We start from the raw sequence: 14,233 nt of genomic DNA on the forward strand, positions 1-14,233 counted from the left end.
ACATTAGTGGAATTATCTCAGCCATGTCATTGCCATAGGGCCTGCTTCTATAGCCCATGGTGCATTGCATGGACCATACTGAGATGCTGATGGAAACCTATGGAGGGATATGATTGTTTCACTGGCTAACTGTCTAATATGTATGGTGGCCTCCTGGCTCTCATTCATAGTGTCATACAGATGTCATTGCAGCATGTAAATCCCATAGGATAAAGACATTAAGAAGTTTACACTTGGTCCTGTTGATGAGATCAGTGGCTGCCATAATGAACTGCTGAGAAGTCAGAATTGATGTGACCTGAGGGACCAAGGAGCGCCCCCCTCCACCCCCGCCCAGGAGTACTGAGGCTGCAGAAACTGGAATGTGGAAAATAGAAGACAGGATCCTAGTGATCAGGAACAATTATCATGTAGGGCAGAGCTACGTGACGACATTGGTGGCATCTTTGGTTGTGTGACATTTTAGCATTGCAGCATGTGACAAGCCATGACAGCCACACAATCTAAACATACTGGATTTTCACAGGTCACAGGTTGCAAGCAACTTTGCAAATATAAACCGGATTGCAAGTCACATGCGGCTGGTCAAGCTTGCAACATGTCGGAAATTTGGATGATTGTTGTCCTGTCAAATATCAAATCCAAAATAAATGCACAATGGAAAATTGCAGATAAATTGCCCAATTTTGATGTTGTGCAACCAAAATTAGCTGAAATCCCTGAGGATGTGGCCAGCACAGACCGAACAGATAGCTGTTCTCCAATATGAGGGCTGGGTGGATCACACTGCATTGCAGCTAAGAAAATGGGATGAATAAGGCAAGTTTAAAAATCATTGGTCGTCGACAGCACATGGCTACATGTAATAGTGATGTATGGCCGATGGCTGATGACTAATAAAAGAATAAATTAAAAGAATAACATTTATACTTACCTCTCCATGCTTCCTGTGTCTTGCTGCCTTTTACCTGCGTTCCCTGCTCCCTGCAGCCGCCACTAAGGGGGCATTCACATTGATGGGGAAGGAATGTAATGCATTTGTTCCCCACCCGGCATTATATGTCAGTATCATGCTGGCAGTGGGAAAATTTGAATCGCAGCGGCACTGTAACATTACGGATGTTACGGTTTCCCATTCGCAACATCTGCAAATTTGCAGATGTGTGAATGCCCCCTTGCTCCATCTCTTCAGTGAAATGCCGCTCAACCAATCACTGGCCGTGCTCTTCCCTCTCAGTCAGTGATTAGCTATGCAGCCTGTCACTGAAGAGATGGGGCCAGAAGTGTCAGTTGCAGCTGCAGGGAGCAGGGAACGCAGGAAAAAGGAAGCAGGACACCAGGGGAGCATGGAGAGGTAAGTATAAACCTTATTACTTTCTATGTTAAAAGCACGGAAATCGCTAACACAACCCTCGTGCAAGAATATTGAGTCGTGTACAGCAGAGTGGCGCTCACTTACAGTGCATGTTTTTCAATTGGGAGATAAGTGGCTGCCCAAAACCTCTAATGCTACAATGAAGTGGATGCATTCAGCTGCAATTAAATTATTGGAAGGTCCTAGAGATCATCCTAGGTTGTATGTACTATTCAGGCCTCTATAGCTGAACCTGTAATAAGACCCCTAGATTAATATTTGGGGAGATGAAAGGGGCATAGGTTGTTGTGCCATGGAGGATTTGATGGCATAAATGGGCATCAGCATAGGCCCTATTCTGGATTTGGCACTGTCCCTCTTTAATTCTGTCTATGCCCCAGCTTCTGTATTTTCTGATCGCTTGTGTAATAGGGGAAACAGCGCGGAAACTCTCATATAGGAGACACTAGGGAAGGCGAGCCATTCACAATGCTCTGCTCACCAGACAGAATCAGATTACAGATAAGGGGCAGTCTGAAAGCTTTAATTAAAGACAATCCAGGGACGGCACAGCGCCATTGTTCACCTCTATTTTTAGGCTGTTTCTCCTTTTTATAATCTAATTGTTACAGTGATCCCGGGGAAATCTGATCCTGTGGAAACTGTGCCACGCGAATCAATGTGATTGTATGATTCAATTGTCTTTATTGACTTGTTAGGGTATTTATATCTCCTGGAAGAAAGACGCTACTGTAGGTACAGCGCAGTTTTCTGGGGCACAGTCAGATGTGAAAATAAATAAATGAAATGAAAAACACGGCAGGTGTGATTATGGACTTATGACCTGGCCTTGGGTCTACGGACCCAACCTGGACCAATCTGAGTGATCTCTATGAGGCTTTCACTTTCAGTCATTGGACTTGTTGTTAGGCCAGGAGTTAAGAGACCGTCATACACCTTACAGCAGTGTTGCACAACCTGCGACCCTCCAGCTGTTGCAAAACTACAATTCCTATCATGCCTGCAAATCCTTTGGCCGTCCAAGATAAGAAGTTTTGGAACAGCTAGAGGGTTGCAGGTTGTGCCACACTGCCCTTGCGAGTCTGCTGTACCCCCTGCCGATCAGTATAAGGAGTATCCATACCACTATTGGGAGTTGTGCACTATGGATATGAGTTGTTATTATTATGCTGCTTACTGGTTGTCAGGACTTGTGATGGCTATGGTGATTCCAGACTCCACTCGTCTTAGATCCATTTCTTATTTTGACTACACAAAGAGCATCCACATGCAGACCGGTCTGGATACCAATGATCCCATTTAGGTTCCTTCCTGGTATTTGGGTAAAGAAAAGAGACAAAAAGGCAAATAAGCAAGATGTTACAACTCAGCAATTCATAGGATTCTGAAGCTGACCATAATAGTGATCCAGAGCTGACCATAATAGGTATCTAGAGCTTACCATAGTGATCCAGAACTGACCATTATAGTGATCCAGAACGGACCATGATAGTGATCCAAAGCTGAACATAATAGTTATCCAGAACTGACGATAATAGTGATCCAGAGCTGCCCATAATAGTGATCCAGAGCTGACCATAGTGATCCAGAACTGACCATAGTGATCCAGAACTGACCATGATAGTGATCCAGAACGGACCATAATAGTGATCCAAAGCTGACCATAATAGTTATCCAGAACTGACCATAATAGTGATCCAGAGCTGACCATAATAGTGATCCAGAACTGACCATGACAGTGATCCAGGGCTCACTATAATAGTGATCCAGAGCTGACCATAATAGTGATCCAGAACTGACCATGACATTGATCCAGAGCTCACTATAATAGTGATCAAGAGATGACCATAGTGTGATCCAGAGCTGACCATAATAGTGATCCAGAACTGCCTATAATAGTGATCCAAAGCTTCCTATAATAGTGATCCAAAGCTGTCTATAATAGTGATCCAGAGCTGACCATAATAGTGATCCAGATCTGACCATAATAGTGATCCAAAGCTTCCTATAATAGTGATCCAAAGCTTCCCATAATAGTGATCCAAAGCTTCCTTTAATAGTGATCCAAAGCTTCCTATAATAGTGATCCAAAGCTTCCTATAATAGTGATCCAGAGCTTCCTTTAATAGTGATCCAAAGCTTCCTTTAATAGTGATCCAAAGCTTCCTATAATAGTGATCCAAAGCTTCCTTTAATAGTGATCCAAAGCTTCCTATAATAGTGATCCAAAGCTTCCTATAATAGTGATCCAGAGCTTCCTTTAATAGTGATCCAAAGCTTCCTATAATAGTGATCCAAAGCTTCCTATAATAGTGATCCAGAGCTTCCTTTAATAGTGATCCAAAGCTTCCCATAATAGTGATCCAAAGCTTCCCATAATAGTGATCCAGAACTGACCATAATAGTGATCCAGAACTGTCTATAATAGTGATTCGGAGTTGACCATAATAGTGATCCAGAGCTGAGCATACACATTGGGGGGACATTTATTAAGTGGCGCACCTGCCGTTTTCTGGCGCAGAGGGACCAATTGTGCATAAATCTATGTGCAAACGCATGTTTTGCGAAAAAATTATGTGCAAATGGGCTCTCTGGGCCACTCACGCCGTGAGTATGCATGTGTATGGGGGGTTATTGGAAGAGATAGCTGTTGGCTGAGGTAGTCTTCATCTGACAGCTATTGTATATCTATGGCCACAATGTGTTTATTTCTGTAGGAATACAGGCTCCAGGTGTTGTGGCTGTAAAGCGGAAATCACACACATCAATTTTGGCCAAAAATGCTGAAGCCAGATGTTAATTTAAAGTCTAAAGTGAAATACTGAAGTTTATGGAATTTTTGTAGTATATATATATATATATATATATATATATATATATATATATATATATATTTATATTTATTTTTAAGTGCGCGCAACACACTCTGGTGTTTTTTTCTAGTTTTTTTTCCCCCCTATAACCTTCTCTATATAATTAAAAAAAAAACGACAGAAAAATTCCTTCTAAATTCCACACTATAAAAATTCTTGTAATTTATGTCGTTTTTAATAAACTAAAAAAAAAAATTAACCGAATTGCATCTAGCAGCATCCCCTGCAGTTCTCTATTCACCACTAGAGGGAGCTGGAGGAGCATGTTTCTACATCACAGTATCTGGAATCTATCACCCTATGTAGTCTGTGGCAGATATTCTAATAGTTCTGACACTATGCTGCTGCATTCAAGGCTACAAGGACCTGGGCTGAGTAAAATATTGAAGGATTAGGTAAGAACACCCATCATTGTATCACTGAGTTTATGTGCAAATAAACTGAGAGTCTATTACACACAGTATGGAAACCAAACTAGTGCATTCTCCAGATAATAGTGACTATGATGTACTACTAGTGACACAGTACCCAGGACTATCGCCTATATACATTATTGGCTGATGGAATATCAAGGGAAGGGATGGGAGGGTCGCAGGGGTAATGGGATCAAAAGGAACTGGTGTTCCCAATATGAGACTCCATGGCTGTTGCAGAACTACAACTCCCATCATGCCATAATAGCAGTACGCTGCAATCTCTACAGCAGGGGTAGGGAATCTTGGCTCTCCAGCTGTTGCAGAACTACAACTCCCATCATGCCATAATAGCAGTACGCTGCAATCTCTACAGCAGGGGTAGGGAACCTTGGCTCTCCAGCTGTTGCAGAACTACAACTCCCATCATGCCATAATAGCAGTACGCTGCAATCTCTACAGCAGGGGTAGGGAACCTTGGCTCTCCAGCTGTTGCAGAACTACAACTCCCATCATGCCATAAAAGCAGTACGCTGCAATCTCTACAGCAGGGGTAGGGAATCTTGGCGCTTCAGTTGTTGCAGAACTACAACTCCCATTATGATGTGGGTTGTAGTTTTGCAAACAGCTGGAGAGCCAAGGTTCCCTACCCCTGCTGTAGAGATTGCAGCCTGGGTTGCCATGGATACGTCCCAAGTTCTAATAATTGTAATAGTGCATTGTGTTTGTCCATTGTGGGACGTATCCATGGCAACCCGGTGTCAGCAAGTCCGCACTCCACTACACCACAGTAACAGGAGTATATATATATGTATACAGGAGATCTGGAAGTCTGGTATATGGACGGTGCGCCTCTCTAATAAGTGGAGATAAGTGACGTGGTCCCTTTAAGAGCAGCTGTGCACAGTGTACTCCATAACTTTCATTGGGGTCACTCCAGTTTTCGGCATTTTACACACAGTGCGTTAATTTGTCCCGGTATTTATGATAGACCTCCATTGCTGACTGTTTCCAGTGACTGACAGCAATCACAGCTCTTAACACGGTACATTGGGTCCTCCAGGACATTGTGGCCCCTGATATTTATCCACTCTATCGGGTGAGGTAAAGCATGAGGTGAAGTAAAGTTAGTTTTGTTAGTAGAGACAGTACAGAGGGGCCCCTCATAGCGCCAGGAGCCGGGGCCCCGTCCCTCCTCACACCGTCCCGCTCAGGGACCAAGCGCAGAACACTGTGAGGGATGCTCCGCGCTCAGCGCGCCCATTGGCTGGGATTTCACCACGTGACCACACCTTGCCGTTTGATTGGCGGAGAGGCGCAGGCACAGGCGGGAGTTAGGGAGGCGGTGACGGGGTTGCCCAGGTAACGGGGGTCGGTGATGCCCGGAGCTGGCGGGGTACGGGCCGCGCGGGTGTCCTGCTCCCGGGTCACGTTACGGCACCGGACGGGGAAGTTGTGTGTGAGAAGTAGACGGAGGGGTACGGGGTCGCGGTGTGGAGGGTTACCGGGGAGGAGGAGCGGGGGATGGGCGGAGGAGGAGGACTGGGGCTGCACGCCGCTCACTACGGACTGCTGTGTTCTCCTCACACCGGAGCATAACCGGAGCACAACCCTCATCATCCCGGAGAGCCAACCGGAGCATAACCCTCATCATCCCGGAGACCCAACCGGAGCACAACCCTCATCATCCCGGAGAGCCAACCGGAGCACAACCCTCATCATCCCGGAGAGCCAACCGGAGCACAACCCTCATCATCCCGGAGAGCCCTCCGTCTCCTCACAGCGGAGCACAACCCTCATCATCCCCCGGCACCGGAAGACACAGGTGAGAGCCCTCCATCTCCTCAACTTACTGCGAGACTAACGGGACATGTCAGCAGCAGCAGCAGCGCCCGGTACATGGGGGACCTAAATATTATGTTATATACGGTATACATACAGGACCCCAAACCTATAGATTAGGTTATATACGGTATACATACAGGACCCCAAACCTATAGATTAGGTTATATACGGTATACATACAGGACCCCAAACCTATAGATTGTTATATACGGTATACATACAGGACCCCAAACCTATAGATTGTTATATACTGTATACATACAGGACCCCAAACCTATAGATTATGTTATATACGGTATACATACAGGACCCCAAACCTATAGATTATGTTATATACGGTATACATACAGGACCCCAAACCTATAGATTGTTATATACTGTATACATACAGGACCCCAAACCTATAGATTATGTTATATACGGTATACATACAGGACCCCAAACCTATAGATTATGTTATATACGGTATACATACAGGACCCCAAACCTATAGATTATGTTATATACGGTATACATACAGGACCCCAAACCTATAGATTATGTTATATACTGTATACATACAGGACCCCAAACCTATAGATTAGGTTATATACTGTATACATACAGGACCCCAAACTATAGATTGTTATATACGGTATACATACAGGACCCCAAACCTATGGATTATGTTATATACGGTATACATACAGGACCCCAAACCTATAGATTATGTTATATACGGTATACATACAGGACCCCAAACTATAGATTGTTATATACTGTATACATATAGGACCCCAAACCTATAGATTATGTTATATACTGTATACATACAGGACCCCAAACCTATAGATTAGGTTATATACTGTATACATACAGGACCCCAAACCTATAGATTATGTTATATACTGTATACATACAGGACCCCAAACCTATAGATTGTTATATACTGTATACATACAGGACCCCAAACCTATAGATTAGGTTATATACTGTATACATACAGGACCCCAAACCTATAGATTATGTTATATACTGTATACATACAGGACCCCAAACCTATAGATTGTTATATACTGTATACATACAGGACCCCAAACCTATAGATTATGTTATATACTGTATACATACAGGACCCCAAACCTATAGATTATGTTATATACGGTATACATATAGGACCCCAAACCTATAGATTGTTATATACTGTATACATACAGGACCCCAAACCTATAGATTGTTATATACGGTATACATACAGGACCCCAAACCTATAGATTATGTTATATACTGTATACATACAGGACCCCAAACCTATAGATTAGGTTATATACTGTATACATACAGGACCCCAAACCTATAGATTAGGTTATATACTGTATACATACAGGACCCCAAACCTATAGATTATGTTATATACGGTATACATATAGGACCCCAAACCTATAGATTGTTATATACTGTATACATACAGGACCCCAAACCTATAGATTATGTTATATACGGTATACATACAGGACCCCAAACCTATAGATTGTTATATACTGTATACATACAGGACCCCAAACCTATAGATTATGTTATATACTGTATACATACAGGACCCCAAACCTATAGATTGTTATATACTGTATACATACAGGACCCCAAACCTATAGATTATGTTATATACTGTATACATACAGGACCCCAAACCTATAGATTAGGTTATATACTGTATACATACAGGACCCCAAACCTATAGATTGTTATATACTGTATACATACAGGACCCCAAACCTATAGATTATGTTATATACTGTATACATACAGGACCCCAAACCTATAGATTATGTTATATACTGTATACATACAGGACCCTAAACCTATAGATTATGTTATATAATGTATACATACAGGACCACAAACCTCTGCAGCCACAGCATCTATATCTTATATACTGTATACATACAGGACCCTATATCACATCTGCTGTATACACACAGAACCCTATATCACATCTGCTGGGTACATATAGGACCCTATGTCACATCTACTGTATACATACAGTATCCTCTATCACATCTGTATAATACCGCACAGTAAGATAGTTACATTACCATATATGTGATATTTTTGGGGTCCCCCATGTCACTTATAAGCTGCACATTATATGGCTCCCCAACCTCTGGCTCTCCAGGTGTTGGGAACTACAACTCCCATCATTCCCTGACAGCACATGTATAAGGAATCCCATTAGTTCTGTGATGTCCTAGCAGGGTTCCCGTTACAGGACAGTAAGGTGCCCCCCTCCTCCCTGCAGTGTCCCCTCTATCCCCACAGCCGGTTATTTCCGTCAATTCTGTGATGTCACTAGCGGGGTTCCCATTGCAGGACAGTAGGGTGCCCCCATCCTCTCTGCAGCCGGTTATTTCTGTCAGTTCTGTGATGTCACTAGCGGGGTTCCCGTTACAGGACAGTGGGGTGCCCCCTCCTCCCTGCAGCGTCGTCTCTATCCCCACAGCCGGTTATTTCCGTCAGTTCTGTGATGTCACTAGCGGGGTTCCCGTTACAGGACAGTGGGGTGCCCCCTCCTCCCTGCAGCGTCCCCTCTATCCCCACAGCTGGTTATTTCCGTCAGTTCTGTGATGTCACTAGTGGGGTTCCCGTTACAGGACAGTGCGGTGCCCCCCTCCTTCCTGCAGCATCCCCTCTATCCGTCAGTTCTGTTATGTCACTAGCGGGGTTCCCGTTACAGGACAGTGCGGTGCCCCCATCCTCTCAGCAGCCGGTTATTTCCGTCAGTTCTGTGATGTCACTAGCAGGGTTCCCGTTACAGGACAGTGGGGTGCCCCCCTCCTCCCTGCAGTGTCCCCTCTATCCCCACAGCCGGTTATTTCCGTCAGTTCTGTGATGTCACTAGCGGGGTTCCCGTTACAGGACAGTGGGGTGCCCCCCTCCTCCCTGCAGCGTCCCCTCTATCTGTCAGTTCTGTGATGTCACTAGCGGGGTTCCCGTTACAGGACAGTGCGGTGCCCCCCTCCTCCCTGCAGCGTCCCCTCTATCCGTCAGTTCTGTGATGTCCTAGCAGGGTTCCCGTTACAGGACAGTAAGGTGCCCCCCTCCTCCCTGCAGCGTCCCCTCTATCCCCACAGCCGGTTATTTCTGTCAGTTCTGTGATGTCACTAGCGGGGTTCCCGTTACAGGACAGTGCGGTGCCGCCCTCTTCCCTGCAGCGTCCCCTCTATCTGTCAGTTCTGTGATGTCACTAGCAGGGTTCCCGTTGCAGGACAGTGGGGTGCCCCCCTCTTCCCTGCAGCGTCCCCTCTATCCGTCAGTTCTGTGATGTCACTAGCGGGGTTCCCGTTGCAGGACAGTGGGGTGCCCCCCTCTTCCCTGCAGCATCCCCTCTATCCGTCAGTTTTCCGCCCTCTCCCCGCTCTTCTTACTCCAGTCTAATTACATTGAGTCATTGAGGTAATTGCCGGTAATTACTTTGCTAATTGCCGCTGTTCCTGCCACGTACGGTGCCGCCGCTCATTGTTTGTAAACTCACCGTTCTCCCCTATTAATACCAGCCTGATCTCTGCTTGTGGCCCCCGTTGATTCCTCATGAATAGACCCCGTTCACTGCTCCTTTTGTGACCATATTGTGTGTATTTACTGACGAATGGGAAATAATGGAGTGCGGCAGAAGCCGAGCCTCCAGCAGCCGCACCGCTCAACCCCCGTCCGGATGCAGAGAGGTTCAAGGGTTTCTACAATTTATATGCAGAGGAGGTCTGGAAGAACAGATGTCTCCTCTAGAGGTGGCCATACCACCGCTGCCACTTCACCTCCAAGACGGGCTCTAATGGGGGTCACCATTGGGATGCAGGTCGTTGTCATAGTCCAGAATCGTTCTTGTAAGGACCATCCATAGAATACATAGAAAGACAAGCCAGAGCAGCAGGAGGCTCCTTTACTTAGGGACTCTTTGCTTTGGATTATATAAGGGGGTCCCAATGGTCAATCCCAATGTATGATGTCCCTTTAAATACTTGTAGGATTAGTACACAACTGACCAGTCAATGCTTAATATACAGATTGCAGTAATGTATACAGCATTGTATACAGGATACAACATCTGGGGGTCAGCGATAACAGATGGTGCTGTGGAGGTGGAGATGACCCCTCTGCCTTGCAGCAGTGCTGTAAACTAAGACACTATATCAGATAGGGAACCTGCAGCCCTCTAACTGTTGCAAAACCCGACTGTCCAAGCATGATGGGAATTGTAGTTTTGCAACACTTGGGGGGGGGGGCATGTTCTACGTCCCTGCATTATATCCTTAGCATTGATGCTAAGAAGAATGAAGCAGAATGATAGTTTGTTACAATGTATCAGTATGGATTGTCTACCCTGGATACATTGTGGCAGACCTTGTTAGGGGGCTGTAAAGGAGTTATTTTTCTTGATCTTCCCATTCGCTGACAGTAGTGAACAGCGGTGAGAAATTGACATGCAATGTAGATGAAAAATGTTCACAACTTTCCTTCACTTTATCTTGTATTATTCTGTGCATTCTGTATTCTTTGCAGGTTCGCTATTCCTAGGTAACGTCTCTCCCTCATTCTGGATGTAAGGTCGGCGTCTCCTACGGATTCCTTAGCATAGCCTGGTCTCTGGTTTAGGATTTCCGGATTAGACATGGTGGATGGCGGGTGAATAACACAACGGATATGGCGGCAATGGTCAAATTCTGGATCGTACAAATGTGGTGGGATTGTAGAAATGAATTTTGCTAAGACTTTAAGGAAACATTTTGGCGTCTTGGGAATGGCTTGTAGTAGCGCTGTAGTGGAATATCTGGCTGGATGGTCTGATGGCAGAGCGCAGCTCTGAAGGAATATGTCTGGATGTTTCCTGGAGTTTCTGAGGAAAATTAAGGAATACAAATAATCAGGAGATGGATCCTGTTCCAGAATCCAAGCAGCACCAGCGGAGGAGGCCGGTGGCACATGGGCTGGAGGATCAGAAAAGGGTGAGTAATAGGATGGGACGTTGGGGATTGTCCACGATTTTGTCCAAATTTTATATGATTCTGATTTTTTGGGTGTTAAAATAAGTATTGCCAAATTCTGAGATACTGGACACCCCTCAGATTGTAACCTGCTAGCGCCTGCCGCTGCTAACCTGTGCACCAGGGATGTCTCATTACTCTCTCTTCTGTCTGTCATGTGTCCCCATGGTCTTTATGCGTTTATCTGGTAAAGGAGTGTGGATACATGATGTCCCTGGCTTTGTCTGCATGTGGGTTAGTAGGGCAAAGCAAGATTGTTAGAAAAAAAGTGACCCGGTCTTCACCGGAAAAGTGCAGTGATCAGCAATAACCGGACATTGGTTGTCAGGGAAAAATCAATCTCCCGTCGCTCCATATAAAGCTGGGACTGATGAAGCAATATATTGAGGGGAATGTGGAGTCAGCAAATGATCATTTAACCTTTGTATGTTTAACAATTTTCAAGAATGTTTAGTGTTTTTTTATTTATTTTCTATGTCATTATCAATTGGGAATCCTGCAGTTCTCAGTCTTACCACTAAGCCTAATAAAAAGCTGACACTTCCTGTTTTCTATAAATCACTTCCTCCTTATTAACACAGGCAGGATCACACACGGGAATAGGTGATGGTCACAGCTGCCCTTCTCCCCCTCAGGCATATTGACATCTTTGCAGGTCACAGAGCATGCCCGAAACAGTCTTTCAGTAGGTGATGGACATGGCTGACTTCTTTTCCTTCCATGCACAGTGATGTCTTTACATGGTATGTCTGTGATGCTTTCCTTTAGAAGTCAGAGGGTGATGGATACAGCTCCTGTCCTCCACCTCGCTATACAGCGGAATATACACAGGTTATGGAGCATGCTCACAACACTCCTATAGAAGTAAGGTGGTGAACATCTTGCTTTCTCCCTTACACACTGGCATTTGTACAGCTCATCGGGCATGCCCACACTACTCTCTAATAGAAGTCAGTTGTTGATGCCAGCCTCCTCTTCCTTTCTACACTCTGCAAAGGTCACAGCTGCAACCTTCTACTATGGAAGTCAGTAGGTGATGGACACAGCTCACCTCCTCTTAATGTAAAATAACCACTGCACAAGTCACAGAGCATGCCCATAACACTCTTTCATAAAAGTCAGTGAGTCACCTTGAGACTCCACGTTCCTGTGGCCAATGTGGCTGCTGTAAAGCTTATGTCTAAGCATGCTGACAACTCCTGGAAGTTTCCACATCACAGAATATCATACAGCAATGTTTTCTCTGCATTACGTGTGATTATTGGTATCTGTGCACTCTATGGGTCTATATAACACCAGGGTCTGCGCTTACCTGTGATTTTTAGTAGGTTATACCTGATCAATAAATGTGTAGCAGTGTGGGGTGGGGTAAAGCCCATTTAGTAAAACCAATGCTGTGGTCAGATTCAGCGCCACAGAGTTACCTATACAAGTGGTCCAGACTGGTGTTGAGTACTTGGTATATGGACGCATTGTATATGGATACATTGTATATGGATGCATATGCATTGTATATGGACGCATTGTATATGGACGCATTGTATATGGACACATTGTATATGGATGCATTGTATATGGACACATTGTATATAGACACATTGTATGTAGACACACTGTGGCATAATTCCATCTGTGCCTGAGAACTTGGGGGCCCTTTATACTGCGGGGTTGCAGTTTTCCTGGCCGTCATGGACTCCTGAGCCGGGGGACCCCAGTGGGAAATAACAAGGACTGATCCTGATTCTAATCCCACTTTTGTTCTGCTGCAGGATGGATAATGTAGTTGGGTGAGTGTGCAGGATCCATCGCTTTCTATGCAGATTAATATCACTCGGCTGCTTCACTAGTAATATATTCTCTTCAGTAATATTGGTCACACACTTGCACATCTGATGGTTTGACAACCCAGGACCGGCATGCTTCATGGAGATGGGATATACTCCAGCGTCTCTTGTGTCTACCATGTGCTGTGCCCGGTGAGAGGGCAAGCGTGACATCCCATGGACTGTATACACTGCTAGTTTTATACTGTGTTACTCAATGTAAATAGATGCACACACCATTACATCTGCAGTTTGTATCTCTCTCTCTCTCTCTCTCTCTCTCTCTCTCTCTCTCTCTCTTTTTATGGTATCATCTGTCTCTTATATGTGATAATGTACTCAGTTGACCTTACCGAGTTCATTGCATTGTGTTCCCCTATTGCAGGAGACATTGTTACCACAACAGTCTCTATTGTCCTGTCCTGGCAGAGTCTTCCCTATAGCCCTGATGGTCACAATAGACAGTGACTGGTTCCAATAGACTGCAGACCAGTAAGCGACTGGGAAGCGTCCACGTGCTGCATTGTTACACAATGTGTTTGGGTAATAAATGTAAATGAGTTGATTGGATTTGTCCTGTATATATATATATATATATATATATATATATAGCCAGGGTCTCCATGTCTCTGGGCATTGGAGATGACAGATGAATGGGATTAGCTGTCATTAACAATCGCCGGCCTTATGTTATTGATCAGAGATGAGGATTTTGCATGAAGCGGGCTATCATTGTCTCATCCGGAGGGAGACAATGGGTGAAGGTTTATGATCTGTATACGGCATCTGTCGTGTGCCTGTCCTCCTGGGCCCCGCTGTGTACACCGTAATGATGCCCGACCTCGGGGCGGCTCACCAGAAGGGATTAGAGGCTGTAATGTGCACT

The 14,233-nt window shown here is 44.9% G+C and overlaps 2 protein-coding genes across 3 annotated transcripts in view; one reads left to right on the forward strand and one right to left on the reverse strand.

The window, feature by feature from the left end:
- Positions 1 to 3,257, reverse strand: part of E2F8 (E2F transcription factor 8) — a 45,511-nt gene extending 42,254 nt beyond the window's left edge. Inside the window, exons 1-2 of the mRNA XM_069968043.1 lie at positions 2,817 to 3,257; positions 2,553 to 2,686 (exon numbers count right to left, since the gene is read on the reverse strand). Of these exons, the coding sequence (XP_069824144.1) occupies positions 2,553 to 2,611 (59 nt within the window). The 5' untranslated portion in view covers positions 2,612 to 2,686; positions 2,817 to 3,257. The remainder of the gene's footprint in view (positions 1 to 2,552; positions 2,687 to 2,816) is intronic.
- Positions 3,258 to 6,396: 3,139 nt separating this feature from the next.
- NAV2 (neuron navigator 2) overlaps positions 6,397 to 14,233 on the forward strand; it is a 292,991-nt gene continuing 285,154 nt past the window's right edge. For both annotated transcript variants that reach the window (XM_069965097.1, XM_069965101.1), the window contains exons 1-2: positions 6,397 to 6,486; positions 11,043 to 11,485. In XM_069965097.1, the coding sequence (XP_069821198.1) occupies positions 11,411 to 11,485 (75 nt within the window). In that variant the 5' untranslated portion in view covers positions 6,397 to 6,486; positions 11,043 to 11,410. The remainder of the gene's footprint in view (positions 6,487 to 11,042; positions 11,486 to 14,233) is intronic.

This window comes from Dendropsophus ebraccatus, chromosome 4 (assembly GCF_027789765.1).
Source record: "Dendropsophus ebraccatus isolate aDenEbr1 chromosome 4, aDenEbr1.pat, whole genome shotgun sequence".
Lineage (NCBI taxonomy): Eukaryota > Metazoa > Chordata > Amphibia > Anura > Hylidae > Dendropsophus > Dendropsophus ebraccatus.